Source organism: Bombina bombina, chromosome 4, assembly GCF_027579735.1.
Source record: "Bombina bombina isolate aBomBom1 chromosome 4, aBomBom1.pri, whole genome shotgun sequence".
Lineage (NCBI taxonomy): Eukaryota > Metazoa > Chordata > Amphibia > Anura > Bombinatoridae > Bombina > Bombina bombina.
The window spans coordinates 915,093,104-915,117,751 of record NC_069502.1 but is presented as its reverse complement, the minus strand read 5'-3'; the positions used below and the strand labels follow the sequence as shown (position 1 = coordinate 915,117,751).

Here is a 24,648-nt window from a genome sequence, read left to right as displayed (position 1 = left end):
TATGGAATGTAAAGGTTCAAACGGAACCCCTTGAAGAGCTGAAAGAACTAAATTTAGACTCCAAGGAGGAGTCATGGGTCTGTAAACAGGCTTGATTCTGACCAAAGCCTGTACAAAAGCTTGAACATCTGGCACGGCTGCCAGTCTTTTGTGTAGTAAGACAGATAAAGCAGAGATCTGTCCCTTTAGAGAACTTGCAGATAATCCTTTATCCAAACCCTCTTGGAGAAAGGAAAGAATCTTAGGAATTTTAATTTTACTCCAGGAGAATCCCTTGGATTCACACCAACAGATATATTTTTTCCATATTTTATGGTAAATCTTTCTAGTCACAGGTTTTCTGGCTTGTACCAGAGTATCTATCACTGAATTTGAAAACCCACGCTTGGATAAAATCAAGCGTTCAATTTCCAAGCAGTCAGCTGCAGAGAAACTAGATTTGGATGTTCGAATGGACCTTGTACTAGAAGATCCTGTTTCAAAGGTAGCTTCCATGGTGGAACCGATGACCTATTCACCAGGTCTGCATACCAAGCAGGAGCTATCAGAATCACCGAGGCCTTCTCCTGTTTGATCCTGGCTACGAGCCTGGGAAGGAGAGGAAACGGTGGAAACACATAAGCTAGGTTGAACGACCAAGGCGCCACTAATGCATCCACTAGAGTCGCCTTGGGATCCCTGGATCTGGACCCGTAGCAAGGAACCTTGAAGTTCTGACGAGACGCCATCAGATCCATGTCTGGAATGCCCCATAATTGGGTTAACTGGGCAAAGACCTCCGGGTGGAGTTCCCACTCCCCCGGATGGAAAGTCTGACGACTCAGATAATCCGCCTCCCAGTTGTCTACTCCTGGGATGTGAATTGCAGATAGATGGCAGGAGTGATCCTCCGCCCATTTGATGATCTTGGATACCTCTCTCATCGCCAAGGAACTCTTTGTTCCTCCCTGATGGTTGATGTAAGCTACAGTCGTCATGTTGTCTGACTGGAATCTTATGAATCCGGCCTTCGCTAGTTGAGGCCAAGCCCGGAGAGCATTGAATATCGCTCTCAGTTCCAGGATGTTTATCGGGAGAAGAGACTCTTCCCGAGACCATAGACCCTGAGCTTTCAGGGAATCCCAGACCGCGCCCCAGCCTAATAGACTGGCGTCGGTCGTGACAATGACCCACTCTGGTCTGCGGAAACTCATTCCCTGAGACAGGTGATCCTGAGTCAACCACCAACGGAGTGAGTCTCTGGTTAACTGGTCTACTTGAATGCGAGGAGACAAGTCTGCATAGTCCCCATTCCACTGATTGAGCATGCACAGTTGTAATGGTCTTAGATGAATTTGAGCAAAAGGAACTATGTCCATTGCTGCAACCATCAATCCTATTACTTCCATGCACTGAGCTATGGAAGGCTGCTGAATAGAGTGAAGAACTTGACAAGCGTTTAGAAGCTTTGACTTTCTGACTTCTGTCAGGAAGATCTTCATTTCTAAAGAATCTATTATTGTTCCCAAAAAGGGAACTCTTGTTGACGGAGATAGGGAACTCTTTTCTACGTTCACCTTCCACCCGTGAGATCTGAGAAAGGCTAGAACAATGTCTGTATGAGCCTTTGCCTTGGAAAGAGACGACGCTTGAATTAGAATGTCGTCTAGATAAGGTGCCACTGCAATGCCCCTTGGTCTTAGAACCGCTAGAAGGGACCCTAGCACCTTTGTGAAAATTCTGGGAGAAGTGGCTAAACCGAACAGAATAGCCACGAACTGGTAATGTTTGTCCAGAAAGGCGAACCTTAGGAACTGATGATGATCTTTGTGGATAGGAATATGTAGGTACGCATCCTTTAAATCCACGGTAGTCATATATTGACCCTCCTGGATTGTAGGTAAAATTGTTCGAATGGTTTCCATTTTGAACGATGGAACTCTGAGGAATTTGTTTTGAATTTTTAAATCCAGAATTGGTCTGAAAGTTCCCTCTTTTTTGGGAACTACAAACAGGTTTGAGTAAAACCCCTGACCTTGTTCCGCTGTTGGAACTGGGTGTATCACTCCCATCTTTAACAGGTCTCCTACGCAATGTAAGAATGCCTGTCTCTTTATCTGGTCTGAAGATAAGCGAGACATGTGGAACCTTCCCCTTGGAGGAAGTTCCTTGAATTCTAGAAGATAACCCTGAGAGACTATTTCTAGTGCCCAGGGATCCGGAACATCTCTTGCCCAAGCCTCAGCAAAGAGAGAGAGTCTGCCCCCTACTAGATCCGGTCCCGGATCGGGGGCTACCCCTTCATGCTGTCTTGGTAGCAGCAGCAGGCTTCTTGGCCTGTTTACCCTTGTTCCAACCTTGCATTGGTTTCCAAGCTGGCTTAGCCTGGGAAGCGTTACCCTCTTGTCTAGAGGCTGCAGAGTTAGGAGACGGTCCGTTCCTGAAGTTACGAAAGGAACGAAAATTGGACTTATTCTTAGCCTTAAAAGGCCTATCCTGTGGGAGGGCATGGCCCTTTCCCCCAGTGATGTCTGAAATAATTTCCTTCAATTCTGGCCCAAAAAGGGTCTTACCTTTGAAAGGAATATTAAGCAATTTTGTCTTGGAAGATACATCCGCCGACCAAGACTTTAGCCAGAGCGCTCTGCGCGCCACAATTGCAAACCCTGAATTTTTCGCCGCTAATCTCGCTAATTGCAAAGCGGCATCTAAAATAAAGGAATTAGCCAACTTTAATGCGTGAATTCTGTCCATGACTTCCTCATATGGAGTCTCCTTATTGAGCGACTTTTCTAGTTCATTGAACCAGAAACACGCCGCCGTAGTGACAGGAATAATGCACGAAATTGGTTGGAGGAGGTAGCCTTGCTGAACAAAAATCTTTTTAAGCAAACCCTCCAATTTTTTATCCATAGGATCTTTGAAAGCACAATTGTCCTCAATGGGAATAGTCGTGCGTTTAGCTAGCGTAGAAACTGCCCCCTCAACCTTAGGGACTGTTTGCCATGTGTCCTTCCTTGGGTCGACCATGGGGAACAATTTCTTAAATATAGGAGGTGGGACAAAAGGTATACCTGGTTTCTCCCACTCCTTATTCACTATGTCCGCCACCCTTTTAGGTATCGGAAAGGCATCAGGGTGCACCGGGACCTCTAGGAATTTGTCCATCTTGCACAATTTTTCTGGAATGACCAAAGAGTCACAATCATCCAGAGTAGTTAGCACCTCCTTAAGTAATGCGTGGAGATGCTCTAACTTAAATTTAAACGTCACAACATCAGGTTCTGCCTGTTGAGAAATTCTTCCTGAGTCAGAAAGTTCTCCCTCTGAAAAACCCTCCCTCACTGCCACTTCTGACTGGTGTGAGGGTATGACAGATAAATTATCGTCGGCGCCTTCTTGCTCCACTGTTATTTAAAACTGAGCAATCACGCTTTCTTTGAAATGCTGGCATTTTGGATAAAATATTAGCTATGGAATTATCCATTACTGCCGTTAATTGTTGCATAGTAACAAGCATTGGCGCGCTAAATGTACTAGGGGTTGCCTGCGCGGGCATAACTGGTATTGACACAGAAGGAGAGGGTGAAGAACTATCACCACTACCTTCATTTGATGAATCATCTTGGGCAACCTTATTAAATGTGACAGTACTGTCCTTACTTTGTCTGGACGCCATGGCACAATTATCACATACATTTGAAGGGGGGACCACCTTGGCCTCCATACATACAGAACATGTTCTATCTGAAGGTACAGACATGTTAGACAGGCTTAAACAGGCTAATAATGCAAAAAAAAAACGTTTTTAAACAAAACCGTTACTGTCTCTTTAAATGTTAAACAGAGCACACTTTATTTCTGAATATGTGAAAAACTATGAAGGAAATATCCAATCTTTACCACCACCACAGTGTCTTAATGCTTTTAAAGTATTGCACCCCAATTTTCAAGCTTTTAACTCCTTAAATGAGGAAACCGGAGCCGTTTAATCAATTAACAACTTTAACCCCACTACAGTCCCAGCCACAGAGTTTGCTGCGACTCCACCTGTCCTTGGGGGTTATACGATACCAAATTAAGCCTTCCAGGAACTTTTTCAATGATCACCAGACCCTCTCACATGCAGCTGCATGCACTGCATCCAAAAGAAACTGCGCAATTATGGCACGAAAAATGAGGCTCTGCTTACTATAGTGAAGGGCCCTTCCTGACTGGGAAGGTGTCTAAATGACTGCCTGGCATCTAAAAACGTTCCCCACACTAAAAGTTTAGAAATATCACTTCAAACTTCATAAAAAACCTAAATAAAGCAATCGATTTAGCCCACAATTGTGTCAACCAGTGTATAGCCCATAATAAGCCTGCATTCTGTTAAGAGTCTAAGAAAATGGCTTACCGATCCCCAAGAGGGAAAATGACAGTCTTCTAGCATTACACAGTGTTGTTAGAAAATGGACTAGTCATACCTTGAGCAGAAAAGTCTGCAAACTGTTCCCCCCAACTGAAGTTCTCTGGGATCAACAGTCCTGCGTGGGAACAGCAATTGATTTTAGTTACTGCTGCTAAAATCATACTCCTCTTTAAAACAGAACTCTTCATCCCTTTCTGTTTTAGAGTAAATAGTACAAACCGGCACTATTTTAAAATAACAAACTCTTGATAGAAGAATAAAAAACTACAACTAAACACCACATACTCTTCACCATCTCCGTGGAGATGCTACTTGTTCAGAGCGGCAAAGAGAATGACTGGGGGGCGGAGCCTGAGGAGGGGCTATATGGACAGCTTTTGCTGTGCTCTTTGCCATTTCCTGTTGGGGAAGAGAATATTCCCACAAGTAATGGATGACGCCGTGGACCGGACACACCAATGTTGGAGAAATAGTATGCACCGGTACCATTTAAAATAAAAAACTTCTTGATTGAAGAAACTAAAACTAACACCTCACTTTACCATGTCTTCCTAGTATAACACAGGCAAAGAGAATGACTAAGGGTGGAGGGGAAGGGGCTATATATACAGCTCTGCTGTGGTGCTCTTTGCCACTTCCTGTTAGCAGGAGGTTAATATTCCACAAGTAAGGATGAAATCCGTGCCCTGAGTTTAGAAATACCCAATGTTTACATGTTCTTTAATTTTTTGCAAGTTATAGGGCAATAAATACAAGTAGCACTTTGCTATTTACAAACCTTTTTTTTTTAAAAAAAATTAGCGATAGTTACATTGGAACACTGATATCTGTCAGGAATCCCTGAATATCCCTTGACATGTATATATTTTTTTTAGAAGACAACCCAAAGTACTGATCTAGGCCCATTTTGGTATATTGTATATGTCTGCAGAGAGTATATATATATATATATATATATATATATATATATATATATATATATATATATATATATATATACATACATATATACATATATATACACACACACACACACTGTATGTATATATATATATATATAGATATATATAGATCTAAGAGGTGGAGCAAATGAATGCTGTGTCCCTATGATATAAGATATGTTAGGATCAGGTGTGTATAACCTAAGAGTATCAAAATATGTAAGAGGACCTGAAATGGATAGGTTCTATTAAAGCATATTGCTACCATGCATGTTCAGATAGCGGATAATGATCGTAAATAAGATACACAATGTAAGTCTAAATAGGTTACACACTTTGGCCTATTTGAGAACTATATCAGTGTATTACAAACACTTTTGGACGCTGCCATCTCCCTGGTCTGCATATTATTTCACTAGATGTGCATTAACCCATATGAATACTGTTTTTAATACTTTTTTTTAATTTCATTTATTATTTCATTTTTACCACTTATGTATATACATTTTAACATTGTTATATTGTAGCTATTACTGACTGCCCCTTGACACCGGTGTCTTTTTTCATGCTTAGATAATATATATCTTTCTTTCCTATTAATAAATTGATGTAACCTATTTAGACTTATATTGTGTATTTAATTTACGATCATTATCCGCTATATGAACATGCATGGTAGCAATATGCTTTAATAGAACCTATCCATTTCAGGTCCTCTTACATATTTTGATACTCTTAGGTTATACACACCTGATCCTAACATATCTTATATCATAGGAAAGCAGCATTCATTTGTGCCACCTCTGAGATCTACATATATATACTCTCTCTGCAGCTATTTGTATACTATTGTTTTTTGGGGATAAACATTTTTGAGGTGTGCAGTATTCCCTTTTTGTCTAGAAATGTTACGATTCTTTCCTTGGTATATTTCATGCCACCATTTCACCGCCAAATGTGATCAAATAAAAAAAAATGTTCACTTTTTCACAAACTTTAGGTTTCTCACTGAAATTATTTACAAACAGCTTGTGCAATTATGGCACACATGGTTGTAAATGCTTCTCTGGGATCCCCTTTGTTCAGAAATAGCAGACATATATGGCTTTGGCATTGCTTTTTGGTAATTAGAAGGCCGCTAAATGCTGCTGCGCACCACACTTGTATTATGCCTAGCAGTGAGGGGGTTAATTAGGCAGCTTGTAGGGAGCTTGCAGGGTTAATTTTAGCTTTAGTGTAGAGATCAGCCTCCACCCTGACACATCCCACCCCCTGATCCCTCCCAAACACCTCTCTTCCCTTCCCCACCATCTTAAGTACTGGCAGAAAGTCTGCCAGTACTAAAATAAAAGGTTTTTTTTTGTTTTGTTTTTTTAAAACATATTCTGCTGTGTAGGATCCCCCCTTAGCTCCCAAACTGCCAGTACCCAGTTTGCCATAAAATATGGTATTTTTTTGTTTTTTAATATATATATTTTTTAAAATATTTTTCTGTGGTGTAGCTGCCCTCCCTCAATAAGCAAACCCCCACCCCCTCGCAGATCCCAGATAAAAATCGCCCCCTCCTCTCTCCCACCTTATCTAAGAAATTGTGCTATAGTGTAGCGTTCCCACCCGCTCCCGCCCCCCTCTGACAAACATCCTTCCATTGATGGCTGCCCAACCCCTATCCGGCATCGGCTCCCACCCACCAATGATCATGACCATCCATGACCGATGCAGAGAGGGCCACAGAATGGCTCTCTCTGCATCAGATGGCTAAAAAATGTTATTGCAGGATGTCTCAATATTGAGGCATCACTGCAATAACATGAAAGCGGCTGGAAGCGATCAGGATCGCTTCCACCACTTGGATACACTAACGTACAGGCTACGTACTTGGTGGTTAACAACCGGTTTTTGTAGGACGTACCCTATACGTCGTTGGTTGTTAAGGGGTTAAAGGGATAGTCTAGTCAAAATTAAACTTTAATGATTCAGATAGAAAATGCAATTTTAAGCAACTTTCTTAATTTACTCCTATTATCAATTTTTCTGCGTTCTCTTGCTATCTTTATTTGAATGTAAGCTTAAAGGGACATTAAACACTTTGAGATGGTAATATAAAATGATAAATAGTATATAATAAAACAACTCTGCAATATACTTTCATTATTTATTTTGTCCTCTTTGCCTGTAATTCCATTCTGAAATTGTGAGCTTTTCAGTTCCTGTTAGAAATGAAAGTGCAGAACACTGTTAAATCCAGCACAACCATTGGCTACACACTCTAGTGACCTATTTATAACTGTCTCTAATTGGCCACAGCAGAGAAGGTAACACAAGTTACAACATGGCAGCTCCCAGTGTTTTATAGACACTAAAACTTTACACTTATTTTGTCACTTTTTAAACAACTAATGAAACTTTAAAAAATACATCTACATGTTAGTCATGGACTAATCTTTTATTTGAATGCATCATTCTATCTAGCATGTATTTAGTGTTTAATGTCCCTTTAAGAGCCGGTGTTCTGTAATATCTGCCTACTGTGTTGTTTTCCTATCTACTTAACGAGTACGGCCAGATAGAGCACTTTCATATCCGCCATTTTTGTTTCAAACGGAGGCTACTCTGAAAATAGACAAGGTGTTTATATTTGGCTGTTTTGAGTAAAGATCTCGCTCAAACATAAAACATTAAAACATAATCAAAAATATTATGTATGTTATTAGCTTGTGATGATAGCATTACTTTTATAAATGTATTTTTTCAGGGTACAGATATGTTTAGATTATTTTTTGTTATATAGGCTGAAAAATACATTTCTAAAAGTAATGTTATTATCACAAGCTAATACCATACATAATATTTTGTGATTATTTTTTAAATTATTTTTTCAGCAAGGTCTGCACTGAAAACAGCCAAATATAAAGTGGTCGGAAAATTATACATGATCAGATCACTATTTTAACATCAGCCTCCTTTTGAAACAAATATGGCGGATATGAAAGTTCTCTATCTAGATGTAGGCTTGGCCTTACGTAGGTAGGACAACCTAACAAGTTAGGTAAATATTACAGAACACCGGCCCATTTTAGGTTCAACACCTGGATAGCACTTTCTGTTTGGTGTCTAAATGTAACCACCAATTAGCAAGCGCTACCCAGGTACTGAACCAAAAATGGTCCTGCTACTAAGCTTACATTCAAATAAAGATAGCAAGAGAAGAAAAATTGATAATAGGAGTAAATAAGAAAGTTGCCTAAAAATGCATGCTCTATCTGAATTATGAAAGTTTAAATTTTGACTAGACTATTCCTTTAATGTTATTTTAAGTGAAGTACATATGAGGAGTCAAAGGAATAAAAATGAATTTTCCAGAGGCATATGCAATCCTCACAAACAAAAATTTCAGGACAGGGCTCCATGTACTGTCTGAAAATGGTAAAGATCAAGTGGTAGTATGACATAAATGAGTATTTTCTCTCTAGAAATGTCCACTTCCTCATGAGTTTTTCCTCCCTTCAGGTAGCACATATACCCCATCTGTTTCCTATTCTAAATATTTTCTCTCTACTATCATCTCACCACTATAACCCCTTTAATCCTTAATAATGCTTATCAGTTTTCTCGTATTCGCCATTTCTTTCTTCCCTTCACCCTCTCTCATTGTCTATTTTCTCGTTTTAGAATCTCCAGTGTTTCCATTTCTCATAGCTTATACAGCCCATCTCATTTCTCCTGTTGTGCTGTCTATATACCCTCCTCTTTACAGGTTATAAGAGTTATTACAACATTTGCTGTTACTATGCAGCTGATGGGAAGAGTTCCTCCTTACTGATTAGAGGTCAGACATTAAAGGGATATTAAACAGTATAAGATTGTAATATAAAATGTTCAATTATATGCAGTTAAAATAACTGTGCAATATACGTTCATTATTTATTTTGTCCCCTTTTCATGTAATTTAAATCTGAATAGCGTTGCTTTTTTAAATTCCACTGAGTTTCTGTAAAGTAACGGACACCATGTCTGAACTTTAGTTTTCACCTTATCTCTTTGTCCTGCTGCAAACACTTAGGGCTCGATTTATCAAGCGATGGCAGACAGGGGCGTACGTATGCGCCCTTGTCTGCCCCATTGCTGCCACTGGCGAGCAGCAATCCTTTGGCCGAATTCAGCATTCGGTGAGCAAAGTTTGCACACTGTGACATCCACTTGAGGACATGTAACGTAGAGGCATTTGCCTCCTCAAACGGCTTTGTCTCACTTATTAATTATCCTCCTATCTGCCCTAAGTACTTCCTCTGACAGCAGGAACTTTTACTTTTTTTTTATTTTTACTTTTTCTGACAGCAGGAACTTTTAACCCGGAGGTGCCAGTCAGAAAGCAGGAATTGTTAACCTTCAAAAGCCAGGCAGACACAGAGGCTAACAGTAAACATTCCTCATTATTAGAATAAAGGGAAAAGCACTGTAATTTATTTTTTATATGCTTTATCACTGACTAGATGACAAAATGATAAGGCTTCCAATGACTGATGTCATTAGACCTCTCACACACTGGCATCTTACAGACTTCTCTACAGAATGGGCACACCTGTATATGTTGTGTTAAGGCTCCTGGGGTCCCACGTGATTATTTTACTTAATCACTTAAATAATTAGTTTGAGGATGTACCTGCAGGTTGCACCCATTTTCCTGCCTACCCCTTCTGATAAAAGGATATGAAAACCAAATAGTTTTCTTTTGCGATTCGGACAGAGCACACCATTTTAAAAAAAAGTTTCTGATTTACTATTAAATTTGCTTCGTTCCCATGGTATTCTTTGTTGAAGAGATACCTAGGTAGGTGCCGGAAGCACTACATGACAGGAAATAGTGCTGCCATCTAGTGCTCTTGAAAATAAATAACATTCTTGCAAAACTGCTGCCATATAGTGCTCCAAACAAGTGCATACCTCTGAGTTTATGTCTCTGCTTTTCAACAAAAGATACAGAGAACGAAGAAAATGTGATAAGTAAATTAGAAAGTTGTTTAAAATGGCATGCTCTATCTGAACTATGAAAGAAAGAAAAAACTTGGGTTGTGTGTCCCTTAAGGTCTACTCTTAATGGAGCGATAGTGGCGAAGGCGTGGGCAGGAGATAGGTGGGTCAGAAGTGGCAAGTAACATTTTGGCCTGGCTAGTAGCTTAGGACATTTTGAGCACTGATGTAACATGAAATAAAACCATTTAGAATGGAATATAAAACATACTGTATTTGATCTGACAAGTGGTAACCGACACATTTAAGAATCTTTCAAATACACAAATGAAATAAAGAAAATGCTGTCAAATACAAGGAATTTAAAAGCATCAGACAGACATACACTGGAGTTTCATAAAATAGAAAATAAAAATGTTATTTGTTGAATTAATTTTAATAAAAATCTAGCATCTGCCACACATTTTCAGCACCAATCTGGGAACCTAAAAAAAAAGCTAATTGGCGCATGTGCACAGTCCGCATGCATGAGCGCTTGCACGGTTACCACATCTAAAAACAAAACAAAATTTATGCTTACCCGATAAATTTCTTTCTTTTGCGATGTACCGAGCCCACGGATTCATCCTTACTTGTGGGATATTATCCATCCCAACAGGAAGTGGCAAAGAGAGCACCACAGCAGAGCTGTCTATATAGCTCCTCCCTTAACTCCACCCCCCAGTCATTCGACCGAAGGCCAAGGAAGAAAAAGGAGAAACTATAAAGGTGCAGAGGTGACTGAAGTTTTTTTTTTTTTTTTTTTTCCCAAAAAGCTTTATTTAGAATAATTAGGCATACACTTCATAAAAAGAAAGAACACAGCATGCAAGAAGAGTGGTACAGAGTTATGTTTCAACATGGCAATACGTTGTGCTAACAATATTAAATCATAAGTTATATACCATGTAGTATAATTATAACACATTAAAGTGCTCTCTTCACATCAGTGTATTTCTTATAGGACCCAAATTCTGTAGATGATTAGACCTCTCATGGGCCTTGAAATAGTTCTCTTGGATAAAATATTGGGCACATGTAAACATACAATCAAGGTTTAATAGGGAAAGGACAAAAAGAGAGAAAAAAAAAAAAAAGGGAAGGAAGGGTAACTAAAGGTATAACTAAGGGGGGGAAGTCCTAACTGGGTTACTAATCAGGGGTATAACTGGTGATCGGGCATTCTAGGTCCATCAGAACAAGTGGGTTATGTTCCCCAAATGCAGCCAGGTAACATGCATGTAGTGATATGTAACCTTCATAATGGAATCTATCTCAGCAAGACTGACCTAAATAAAGAGATCCTCTAGGCGTATAGCGGGTGATGTCTAGTATGAAATATAAATTATTCTTTGTAAGGATGAGAATATACATATGTGTTTGTCATGGTTTGGCTAATGATAAATATGTAATGCCTCTGGGCATCGTGTCAGGGGATTGGTTAGTAGTGAGCTAGTTTCTACAAAAGATCTCACAGAGGTGATCATTCTAATGCTCAGGCTCATGAATAGCAATGCTATAGAGATAGAAATAATCCCCTGTCCTCTTAAGAGAGATCACCCTTAAATATAGACATAAAGAGTACAGGTAGTGGTGCCAGACATAATAATTCGACACTTTGACTGACAGGTTTTAGGTATTAATACAGTGGAATGTTGCTACTTATGATGAATCCCTACAAATCCATCTCACCCCTTAGAGAAATCACCCGCTCTGGCTAATCAACAAATAAACAGTCAACTAGAAAGAAGTAACAGTTTGTATATCAAATGCTGAACCTTAATAAGTGAAGCGTCTCTTACAGAGAAAACCAGCACAGCTCAGTCCTGTTAATGAAGTGTTCAAAGCTATCCCTTCTCCGCATATGAAATACAGGCATCCCCGGGAAGGTAGATTTTAGTCTCTCCAAATGTTTGTTTTTGTTGCCTCTTACATGTGGGGCGTAGCAGATAGCAGGGAGACCTTTTCGTGTGCTCCGGCTGAGAGTCGGATAATAGTAGAGACCAGTGGAGTGTGTTTTTCAGGGGGAATCCCGCTGGCTCTAGATCCGATGGCTTCTGAGTAATTTCCTGAGTTAGAGCCTTGACAGTCTCTTGAATGCTCCGGTGCGACAGAGGGGAATCAAGTATGGGTGTTTGTTGATCTCTCCGGTATGCGATACAGCTGACAAGTTGCTTCACGAGTGTCGGATTCCTTCTTGATTGTATTGTAGGCGCTTGTGTAACGTATTTTGTTGGAACCTTCTTTTTCAGTTGCTTTGCCGGTTGCAGAGGGCACAAGAGAGGTTCAGTGTCTATGGGATACCTCGAGCTGGTAGGTTCCACTGAGTTCCCCACTGCCTTCTCTCTATGGTGCAGGAGGTGCAGTAGGCGATCGTATGGTGCGTTATCCGCCATCTTGTTGAGCAACTTTTCTATTCTCTCCCATCTGATATCTGCCTGCTGAAAACAATCTTCTCCCGCCAAGTGTTCCATTTCCACCATCTTAGGAGTGATCTCTGGGGCAGGCAGTTCGTTGCAGACCTAATCGCCCTTCTCACCTCAATAAATGAGTTCTATCTCCCAGTTAGGAGCAAATACCTCGGATATACCGAGGGGGAAGCGCCGCCTTTAGTGAGCCGCCGCTCCAGGCCCTTAATGTCCGATCCAGAAAACTGACGTCAAATTTACAGCACAAAAGTCAGTGATAAGTACCCAGAGGGGTCAGTGAATAATAAGGTTGTATTTTTCCCCGGTTTTGGCTGTGCAAAGGTGCCTAAAATCGGCGGATTTTCAGCTATTCGGTCAGAGCTCTTGGATAGTGCGACCATCTAGGATCGCTGTTAGGACACGCCCCCGTGACTGAAGTTTTTAATCAAAAATACCATCTGTCTTGAATAGACAGGGCGGGCCGTGGACTCGGTACATCGCAAAAGAAAGAAATTCATCAGGTAAGCATAAATTTTGTTTTCTTTTGCATGATGTACAGAGTCCACGGATTCATCATTACTTGTGGGATACCAATACCAAAGCTTTAGGACACGGATGAAGGGAGGGACAAGACAGGAACCTAAAGGGAAGGCACCACTGCTTGCAAGACCTTTCTCCCAAAAATAGCCTCCGAAGAAGCAAGTATCAAATTTGTAAAATTTTGAAAAGGTATGAAGCGAAGACCAAGTCGCAGCCTTACAAATCTGTTCAACAGAAGCATCATTTTTAAAAGCCCATGTGGAAGCTACCGCTCTAGTAGAATGAGCTGTAATTCTTTCAGGAGGCTGCTGTCCAGCAGTCTCATAAGCCAAACAGATGATGCTTTTCAGCCAAAAGGAGAAGTCGCTGTAGCCTTTTGAGAGAAGGAACAACAATTTCCTGATTGATATTCCTGTTAGTAACAACCTTAGGTAGGAATCCAGGCTTGGTACGTAAAACCACCTTATTAGCATGGAACACAAGATAAGGCGAGTCACATTGTAATGCAGATAGTTCAGAAACTCTTCGAGCTGAAGAGATAGCAACTAGGAACAAAACTTTCCAAGATAAAAGCTTAATATCTATGGAATGCATGGTTTCAAACAGAACCCCCTGAAGAACTCTAAGAACTAAATTTAGACTCCATGGCGGAGCAACAGATTTAAACACAGGCTTAATTCTAGCTAAAGCCTGACAAAAAGCCCGAATGTCTGGAACATCTGCCAGACGCTTGTGCAACAAAATAGACAGAGCCGATATCTGTCCTTTTAGAGAACTAGCTGACAATCCGTTCTCCAATCCCTCTTGGAGAAAAGACAAAATCCTAGGAATCCTGATTTTACTCCAGGAGAAGCCTTTGGATTCGCACCAAAAAAGATATTTACGCCATATCTTATGATAGATTTTCCTGGTAACAGGCTATCGAGCCTGAATCAAGGTATTTATGACTGACTCAGAGAAACCCCGCTTTGATAGAATCAAGCGTTCAATCTCCAAGCAGTCAGTTGCAGAGAAATTAGATTTGGATGCTTGAATGGACCTTGAATCAGAAGGTCCTATCTCAGCGGCAGAGACCATGGTGGAAGAGATGACATGTCCACCAGGTCTGCATACCAAGTCCTGCGTGGCCACGCAGGCGCTATCAAAATCACTGATGCTCTCTCCTGTTTGATTCTGGCAATCAGACGTGGAAGGAGAGGGAAAGGTGGAAACACATAAGCCAGGTTGAACGACCAGGGTACTGCTAGAGCATCAGTACAGCCTGAGGATCCCTTGACCTGGAGCTGTAACGAGGAAGTTTGGCGTTCTGACGAGACGCCATCAGATCCAATTCTGGTGTGCCCCCATAGCCGAACCAGTTAAGCAAACACCTCCGGATGGAGTTCCCACTCCCCCGGATGAAAAGTCTGACAACTTAGAAAGTCTGCCGCCCAGTTCTCTACACCTGGGATATAGATCGCTGACAGATGGCAAGAGTGAGCCTCTGTCCATTGGATTATCCTTAAGACCTCTATCATCGCTAAGGAACTCCTTGTTCCGCCCTGATGATTGATATAAGCCACAGTCGTGATGTTGTCCGACTTAAACCTGATGAATCTGGCAGAAGCCAGCTGAGGCCATGCCTGGTGAGCATTGAATATCGCTCTTAATTCCAGAATATTTATCGGTAGGAGAGCCTTCTCCCGAGTCCACAAACCCAGAGCCTTTAGGGAATTCCAGACTGCACCCCTGCCCAGAAGGCTGGCGTCTGTCGTCACTATAACCCATTCTGGCCTGTGGAAACATATTCCCTGGGACAGATGATCCTGTGACAACCACCAAAGAAGAAAGTCTCTGGTCTCTTGATCCAGATTTATCTGAGGAGATAAATCCACATAATCCCCATTCCACTGATTGAGCATGCATAGTAGCAGTGGTCTGAGATGCAAGCAAGCAAATGGAACTATGTCCATTGCCGCTACCATTAGACAGATTACCTCCATACACTGAGCCACTGACGGCCGAGGAATGGAGTGAAGAGCTCGGCAGGTGGACAAAATCTTTGATTTCCTGACCTCCGTCAGAAATATTTTCATGTCCACTGAGTCTATCAGAGTCCCTAGAAATGAAACTCTTGTGAGGGGGGAAAGAACTCTTTTACGTTCACCTTCCACCCGTGAGATCTTAGAAAGGCCAACACTAAGTCCGTGTGAGACTTGGCTAGTTGGAAGGTTGACGCTTGAATCAGAATGTTGTCTAGATAAGGCACAACTGCTATGCCCCGTAGCCTTAGAACCGCCAGAAGGGACCCCAGCACCTTCGTGAAGATTTGTGCCGCCGTGGCCAACCCGAAAGGAAGAGCCACAAACTGATAATGCTTGTCCAGAAAGGCAAACCTGTGGAGCTGGTGATGATCTTTGTGGATAGGAATGTATAGATACGCATCCTTAAAATCCACGGTGGGCATATATTGACCCTCCTGGATCAATGGTAAGATAGTCTGAATGGTCTCCATCTTGAAAGATGGGACTCTTAGGAACTGGTTTAGGATCTTGAGATCCAGAATTGGTCTGAATGTTCCCTCCTTTTTGGGAACTATAAACAGATTGGAGTAGAACCCCTGCCCTTGTTCTGCTTTTGGAACTGGGCAGATCACTCCCATGGTAAAAAGGTCTTCTACACAGCGTAAGAATGCCTCTCTTTTTGTCGGGTAAACAGACAATTGAGAAAGATGGAACCTCCCCCTTGGAGGGGAGTCCTTGAAATCTAGACGGTATCCCTGGGTTACAATTTCTACTGCCAAGGAATCCTGAACGTCTCTTGCCCAGGCCTGAGCAAAGAGAGAGAGTCTGCCAAGAAAAGGGGAGATACTAATGGCACTGCTCAAATTTACAACTTAGGGTAGCTTATTGATCTCTGGATCAGGTAATATGATATAGATATCAGTCCAGATTTATTGTGTTACAAAAAATGGCTGAGGTGCTGTGTACTTGTTTTGTGAGACGAGAATTATCAATCCTTGGATTGATGGATTGTACACTAGGTGTACAATCCATCAATCCAAGGATTGATAATTCTCGTCTCAGAGAGAGTCTGCCCCCTACTAGATCCGGTCCCGGATCGGGGGCTACCCCTTCATGCTGACTTAGTGGCAGCAGCAGGCTTTTTGGCCTGTTTACCCTAGTTCCAAGCCTGATTAGGTCTCCAGGGTGGCTTGAGCAATGTTCCCCTCTTGCTTTGCAGCAGAGGAGGAATTGGGACCACTCTTGAAGTTTCGAAAGGAACGAAAATTATTTTGTTTGGTCCTTGTCTTATTTGACTTATCCTGAGGGAGGGTATGACCCTTCCCTCCAGTAATGTCTGAAATGATCTCTTTCAGTGCAGGCCCGAATAAGGTCTTACCTTTGAAAGGGATGGACAAAAGCTTAGATTTAGATGACATCAGCTGACCAGGACTTAAGCCATACCGCTCTACGAGCTAAAATGGCAAAACCTGAATTCTTTGCCGCTAACTTAGCAAGATGAAAAACGGCGTCTGTAATAAAAGAATTAGAGCCTTAATTCTGTCCAAAATATCATCTAGTGGGGTCTCCATCTGAAAAGCCTCTTCCAGAGACTCAAACCAAAAGGCAGCTGCAGTGGTTACAGGAACAATGCATGCTATAGGTTGAAGAAGAAAACCTTGATGAACAAAAATTTTCTTTAGGAGACCCTCTAATTTTTTATCCATAGGATCAATGAAAGCACAACTGTCTTCAATAGGTATAGTTGTACGCTTAGCCAGAGTAGAAATAGCTCCCTCCACCTTAGGGACCGTCTGCCATGAGTCCTTTATGGTGTAAGAAATAGGGAACATTTTCTTAAAAACAGGAGGGGGAGCGAACGGAATACCTGGTCTATCCCACTCCTTAGTAACAATGTCCGAAATCCTCTTAGGGACCGGAAAAACATCAGTGTAAACAGGAACCTCTAAATATTTGTCCATTTTACACAATTTCTCTGGAACTACAATAGGGTCACAATCATCCAGAGTAGCTAAAACCTCCATGAGCAATAAGCGGAGGTGCTCTAGCTTAAATTTAAATGCCGTCATATCTGAATCTGTCTGAGGGAACTTCTTTCCTGAATCAGAAATCTCTCCCTCAAACAGCAAATCCCTCATCCCTACCTCAGAACATTGTGAGGGAATATCGGATACGGCTACTAAAGCGCCAGAAGGCTCAGCATATGTTCTTAACCCAGAGCAACTGCGCTTCCCTTGCAACCCAGGCAGTTTAGATAAAACCTCTGTGAGGGTAGTATTCATAACTGAAGCCATATCTTGCAAGGTGAAAGAATTAGACGCACTAGAAGTACTTGGCGTAGCTTGTGCGGGCGTTACCAGTTGTGACACTTGGAGAACTAGATGGCAAAACCTGCCTTCCTTCTGTCTGAGAATCATTTAATGCCAAATTTTTATAAGTCAAAATATGCTGTTTGCAATTTATAGACCTATCAGTACAAGTGGGACACATTCTAAGAGGGGGTTCCACAATGGCTTCTAAACAAATTGAGCAATGAGTTTCCTCAGTGTCAGACATGTTTAACAGACTAGTAATAAAGCAAGCAAGCTTGGAAAACACTTAATTTAATGAAAAAAACACAATTATCAAAAACGGTACTGTGCCTTTAAGAGGAAAAAAAGGCATACACAAACTGCAAAACAGGTTAAAATTGCTTCAAATTTTCCGAAATTTTAACAGTGTACCCACTAAGCCTTAGAAGGATTGCACCACAAGTAAATAAGCAATAAACCCACAAATGTCAAAACCGGATTGAAATTTGTCTAAAACTCCTATTAGCACCTTGCCACAGCTCTGCTGTGGCCCTACCTGCTCTTAGGAACGATAATCTGGGGTTAAAGCTTTGAATAGGCCCTCAGGAGACTATCAGGACCTCAGGAGAAGTTGCTTGCTGCTTGTCTGAATTACTAAATGCACAACTGAGGCGCAAAAATAGGCCCCGCCCACCTCACTCGATGTTGCTGGGGCCTACACAAATCTAGCAAACTATGTTTGAAAACCATGTGGGTTATAACAACCCTAAATAAGCCAAATGACCCCTCAAGTAAACGTTCCCATAAACATAAAAAACGTTACTCCCAGAACACACAAACGTTTGTCCCACTTTCTAATAAACAAACTGAGTGCCCAAAATACTTAGCCCTTCATGCAAGCTAGTAAAGCCTCTTTCATACTAGGAATACTGCTTCCCCTTCCCCTAATGGGGACACTGTCAGCCTTTCTGAGTTAACACAGTCTCTGCAGAAAATATGACTGAACATACCTCATTGCTTCATAGCAAGAAACCGTTCCTCACACTGAAGTTTTCCTGTACTCCTCAGCTTCTGTGGGAACAGCAGTGGACCTTAGTTACAAATGCTAAGATCATAATCCTCCAGGCAGAAATCTTCATCTATGTCCTGCCTTAGAGTAAATAGTACAACACCGGTACCATTTAAAAATAAACTCTTGATTGTAGTTAAAATTAAACTAACAGCTTAACACCTCTTTCACTTTACCCTTCCTGCTTAGAGCCGGCAAAGAGAATGACTGGGGGGTGGAGTTAAGGGGGGAGCTATATAGACAGCTCTGCTGTGGTGCTCTCTTTGCCACTTCCTGTTGGGAAGGATAATATCTCACAAGTAAGGATGAATCTGTGGACTCGGTACATCACGCAAAAGAAATGCTAATTTTATGTGCACATTTACACTTGCAAGAACCATACCTTTCTCTGTGTGGAGTCTTTTAAAAGAGTCTGTTTTTGACAAGCTGGGGTCAGATATCACCTTGGAGCCAAGTTTAACAGTTAAGTCAACAGATCGAAAACCCTGAGGAAGCTTCCTTTCATATAGTAACGTTAGAAGTTGTGCGAGAGTCATCTCAGGAGGTAGAGGTTGCCCTTAATAAAAACAAAAAAGTTAGGTTGTCTTTCATATTAGACATTATCAAATTCAAGTTATATTGTAAGGGGGGAAAAAAAGGACAATTGCTTTAATAGCAATGCTAAACACACATAAAACAACAAGTCATATCAATTATAAAAAGGAGCAATATTTTAAACGTTTTGTTTTTGCAGGAAAATGAGCTAAAAGGTCATTAAATGTATTTCTGTTCCATCTGAGAGAGAACGGCCTTGTTTTGTATAAACCAGCTCATTTTGTGTAAGTTCTCCAGTCAGATCGTAAGCAGAAGATAACTAGGATTCAGTTATATGCAACCACTCACTTTAGTTTCACATTAAATGTAGTAAAGTCAAAATCAAACACTTATGATTCCGATAGAGCATGCCATTTTAAACAACTTTCCAATTTACTATCATCTAATTTGCTTTGTTCTCTTGGTATCGTTTTTTGAAAAGCATACCTAGGTAGGCTCAGGAGCAGTAATGGACTACTAGGAGCTAGCTGCATATTGGTGGCGTCACATAGATGCCTTTTTCTCGTTGGCTTATCTGATGTGCTCAGCTAGCTCCCACAAGTGCATTGCTGCTCCTTCATCAAAGGATACTAAGAAAACTAAATGTATGCTTACCTGATAAATTTCTCTCTCTTTCCTGGCATGGAGAGTCCATGATTTCATTCCAATTACTAGTGGGATATTCAACTCCTGGCCAGCAGGAGGCGGCAAAAAGCACCCCAGCAGAGCTGTTAAGTGTCACTTCTCTTACCCATAATCCCGTCATTAGGCCGAAGGAAAATAGAAAAAGAAGATAACACACAGGTATAGAGGTGCCTGAGGTTTGTACCAAAAAACTGCCGTCTTTAATTAATAAATAAGGGTGGGTCGTGGACTCTCCATGCTAGGAAATAAATTTATCAGGTAAGCAAAAATGTTGTTTTCTTTCCAATGGCATGGAGAGTCCACATATTTATTCCAATTACTAGTAGGAACCAATACCAAAGCTAGAGGACACAGAATGAAAGGGAGGGAGAACAAGACAGGTGGACCTAAACAGAAGGCACCACCGCTTAAAGAACTTTTCTCCCAAAGGAAGCCTTTAGCCTAGGCAAAATAATCAAATCTGTAGAATTTTGAAAAGGTATGCAATGAGGATCAAGTGGCCGCCTTGCAGATTTGCTCCACAGAAGCTTAATTTTTGAAAGCCCAGGAAGAAGAGACAGCTCTAGTGGGATGAGCCATAATTCTCTCAGGAGGTTGTTGTCCAGCTGTCTCATAAACTAACTGGATAACACTTCTCAACCAGAGAGAAAGAGTAGTAGAAGTGGCCTTCTGAGCCTTCCCCTTCCCCAAGAAAACAGCGAACAGGGCAGATGATTGACGAACATCTTTAGTTGCTTAAAAGTTAAATTTTAGAGCACGCACAACTTCTGAGAAGGATTGGAACAAAAAGGAGGAACAACAATTTTCTGATTGATATTGCGATCCGATACTACCTTAGGAAGAAGGGGAATCACACTGTAGAGCCGAAAGCTTGGAAACTCTGCGAGCAGAAGAAATAGCAAGAAGGAACAAAATCTTCCAAGATAACAACTTAATATCAACAGAAAGCATTGGCTCAAACGGAGCCTGCTGCAAAACCTTAACAAGATTAAGGCTTCAAGGAAGAGCAATAGGTTTAAACACAGGCCTGATTCCGACCAAGGCCTTTACAAAAGATCGAACATCTGCAGATCTGCCAGACGTTTGTGCAAAAGGATAGACAGTGCAGAAATCTGACCCTTCAGAGTGCTGACTGACAAACCTTTCTCCAGGCCCTCCAGAAGAAAAGACAAAATTCGGGGAACCCTTACCCCTTTCCAAGAAAAACCTTTTGATTCACACCAATAAAAGGTACTTTCGCCATACCTTATGGTAAATCCTACGAGTAACAGGCTTACGAGCCTGAAGCATGGTACCAATGACCTTCTCAGAGAAGCCACGCCTAGCCAAAACTAGGCATTCAATATTCAAGAAGCCAGCTTCAGAGAATCCAGATTTGGGTGGAGGAAGGGACCCTGAAGTATAAGGTCCTTCCCTCAGAGGTAACCTCCAAGGTGGAAGAGATTACAGCTTTAGCAGATCCTGCGAGGCCAGGCAGGAGCTATTAGAACCACAGACACTCTCTCTTGTTTGATACGGGGAAATAGCAGGTATGCTAGGCCGAAATTCCAAGGAACCGCCAGAGCGTCTATCAGAGTGGCTTGTGGATCTTTTGATTTTGAACCGTATTTTGGAAGCTTGGTGTTTTGATGACGCAACGCCATCAGATCCAACTCCGGAACCCCATACCTGAGGGTTATCATTGAGAATACCTACGGATGGAGAGCCCACTGCCCGGGATGAAAAATCTGCATGCTCAGAAAATCCGCTTCCCAGTTGTCCACCCCTGGAATGTGGATGGCAGATAGACAATCGTGAGATTCCACCCACTGGAGAATGCGGGTCACCTTCATTGCAAACAAATTCCAAGTTCCTCCCTGGTGGTTGATGTATGCCACGAGGTGATGTTGTCCGATTGGAATCTGATAAACTGGACCAAAGCTAGTTGAGGCCAAGCTGTTAAGGCATTGAAGATTGCTCTCAACTCTAGGCTGTTTATGGGAAGAGAAGACTCCTCTTAAGTCCAAAGACCCTGAGCTTTTAAAGGAGCTCCAAACTGCTTCTCAGCCTAACAGCCTGGCGTCAGAATCTCCCAGGAAAGTCTCAGGAAGCATGTACCCCGAGACAGATGGTCCTGCATAATCCACCACAAAAGAGAGTCTCTTGTTAGAGGATCCAGACAATCCTCTGCAAGAGATTTAAGTGGTCTCCGTTCCATTGACTAAGCATGCCTAGTTGTACAGGTCTCAGATGGAACCGAGCGAAAGGAATGATGTCCATGGAAGCAACCATCAGACCAATTACCTCCATGCATTGAGCCACTGATGGACGGACATTGGACTGAAGAGAAAGGCAAGATGCAAGAAGTTTGGATTTTCTGACATACATCAGAAATTTTTTCATGGATAGAGAATCTATAACTGTTACCAAGAAACACACCCCGGTATCTGGTACTAGGGAACTCTCTTCCAGATTTACTTTTCATCCATGGGAACGAAGAATAGACAACATTTATGTAGGAGATCATGCTAGTTGAAAAGATGGTGTTTGAACCAAGATGTCGTCCAGGTAAGGAGCCAAGGCTATTCCCTGAGATCTGACCACCGCCAAAAGAGCACCTAGAACCTTTGTAAAGATTTGAGGAGCCGTAGCAAAAGCCAAAAAGAAGAGCAACAACTGGAAATGTTTGTCCAGAAATGCAAACCTCAACTGGTAATGTTCCCTGTGAATGGGAACATGAAGATATGCCTCCTTTAGATCTATGATAGACATAAACTGACCCTCCTGGACCAAGGGAAGAATGGAACGAAAAGTTTCCATCTTGAAGGACGGAAGCTTGAGGAATTTGTTGAGACACTTTAGGTCTAGGATGGGACGGAAAGTTCCCTCCTTCTTGGGATTTAAAAATAGATTTGAATAGAATCCTTGACCCTGTTCCTCTACAGGAACTGGAACAATCATTACCAGGGAAGATAGGTCCTTTATGCAGTTTAAGAAGGCCTCTCTCTTTACCTGGTTTGCAGATAACCTTGACAGGATAAATCTGCCCCTGGGGGGACATGACTTGAATCCTATTCTGTAAACCTGGGATACTATTTCCACGGCCCAAAGATCTGGGACATCGCGGATCCAAGCCTGATGAAAAAAGGAAAGCCTGCCCCCCTACTTGATCCAAGACTGGATCGGGGGCAGTCCCTTCATGCCGATTTAGAATCAGCAGAAGGCTTCATGGCTTGCTTCCCCGCTTAGTCCAAGGTTGACTGGACCTCCATGAGGTCCTGGATTGCTCCGGCTTGGAAGAGGAAGACATTTGTCTCTTGAAGTTACGAAAGAAATGAAAATTAGAATTCTGACAACCCTTAGGTCTATTCATATCCTGAAGTAGAAAATAATTCTTTCCACTAGTAATTTCGCAAATGATCTCAGCTAGACCAGGACCAAATAAAGTCTTGCCCTTATCGGGTAAAGACAGAAGTTTGGATTTGGATATGACATCAGTAGACCAAGATTTTAACCACAAAGCTCTGTGAGGGATGGGGGTAGGAATGCAGTGTAAGGTGCAGTGTAAGGTGCAGTGTAAGGAAAGAAGAACACTTACTATACCCAACATATAAGCTTCAGAATGAGAGCTTAACTGCTAGCATCTATTTTCTTTCTTAAACTCATCTCAGGGTTATTTACAAATTCAGTATCAACATGTCTCTCACTCTGCCAAAGCAAATCTGCAGAGGTAATTGTCTGGTATGTTTTTCTGTCCAAACTAGATATTTTACAACTAAATGTGCATAAACTGCTGGGTACAACTACAATATCATGGTTAATTAAAAACGAATCACTTATTTTAACCCCTGAAAAGATAAGTATTCTTGTACCCTGTGACAGAAGTTGTGCAGATTTACAGATTAGTGATATTGTTGACAAGCCATAGAGTGCACAATACAGAGAGAAAGCTCTTTCATTTTTGCAGAGGTTGCATTTCTCTTACTATTCCTGAGGGCATTTTTATATTTGTTATGTAATTTGAAAAAAAAATGTGCTTTCTTTTATGCAAGCTAACCCAAAGTGCAAGGTGCAAGGTACAACGGTCAAAAAAATAATATTGATTAGTAAAAGTGCACTGCTTCTGTCATGGAATGCAACAATATGAGTGGTTCCAAGATGGCGGCACCCAGGATAAAGATGCAGAACTTTACCAACCGGCTTCTTTAATAGGTTAAAATAAGAGATTTGGATTTATCAGGAGATGCAGGTATAAGAGGAAAAATAGTAGCATGCTAAGTAGTGCCAAGCTACTGTAGTAGTTGTACACAGCAGTATAATGACCATTGAATTATAAACAGATAACACAGAGTGATGAATTAACTTGACAGTTGTCAAAAAACTATGGGTTGTTGAAACAGTATATTTTATACTTCTATATACAGCAAATCACCATCTATAACTATATTTTCAGCTTACTTTGAATACAGTAATTAAACGTTCATTTATGTTCGTCCCATAAACATCTCTCTTAAATTAAAGGGCCACTAAACCCAAAATCTTTTTTTCATGATTCAGACAGAGAATAGAAATTTAAACATTACAATTTACTTCCATAATTTATTTTGCTTGATTTTTTAAATATCCTTATTTGAAGAAAAAGCAATGCACATGGTGAGCCAATCACACGATGCTCCTATGTTCAGCAACCAATCAGCAGCTAGTGAACATATCTAGGTATGCTTTTCATCAACGAATATCAAGAGAATAAAACAAATTAGATAATATAAGTAAATTAGAAAGATGTTAAAAATTGC

The 24,648-nt window shown here is 41.3% G+C and overlaps 1 protein-coding gene across 7 annotated transcripts in view; it reads right to left on the bottom strand.

The window, feature by feature from the left end:
- The window catches only part of BIRC6 (baculoviral IAP repeat containing 6), an 854,588-nt gene that overhangs the window by 231,412 nt on the left and 598,528 nt on the right, over positions 1–24,648 (bottom strand). For all 7 annotated transcript variants that reach the window (XM_053711846.1, XM_053711848.1, XM_053711852.1 and 4 more), the window contains exon 60: positions 19,038–19,211. In XM_053711846.1, coding sequence (XP_053567821.1) covers positions 19,038–19,211 — 174 coding nt within the window. The remainder of the gene's footprint in view (positions 1–19,037; positions 19,212–24,648) is intronic.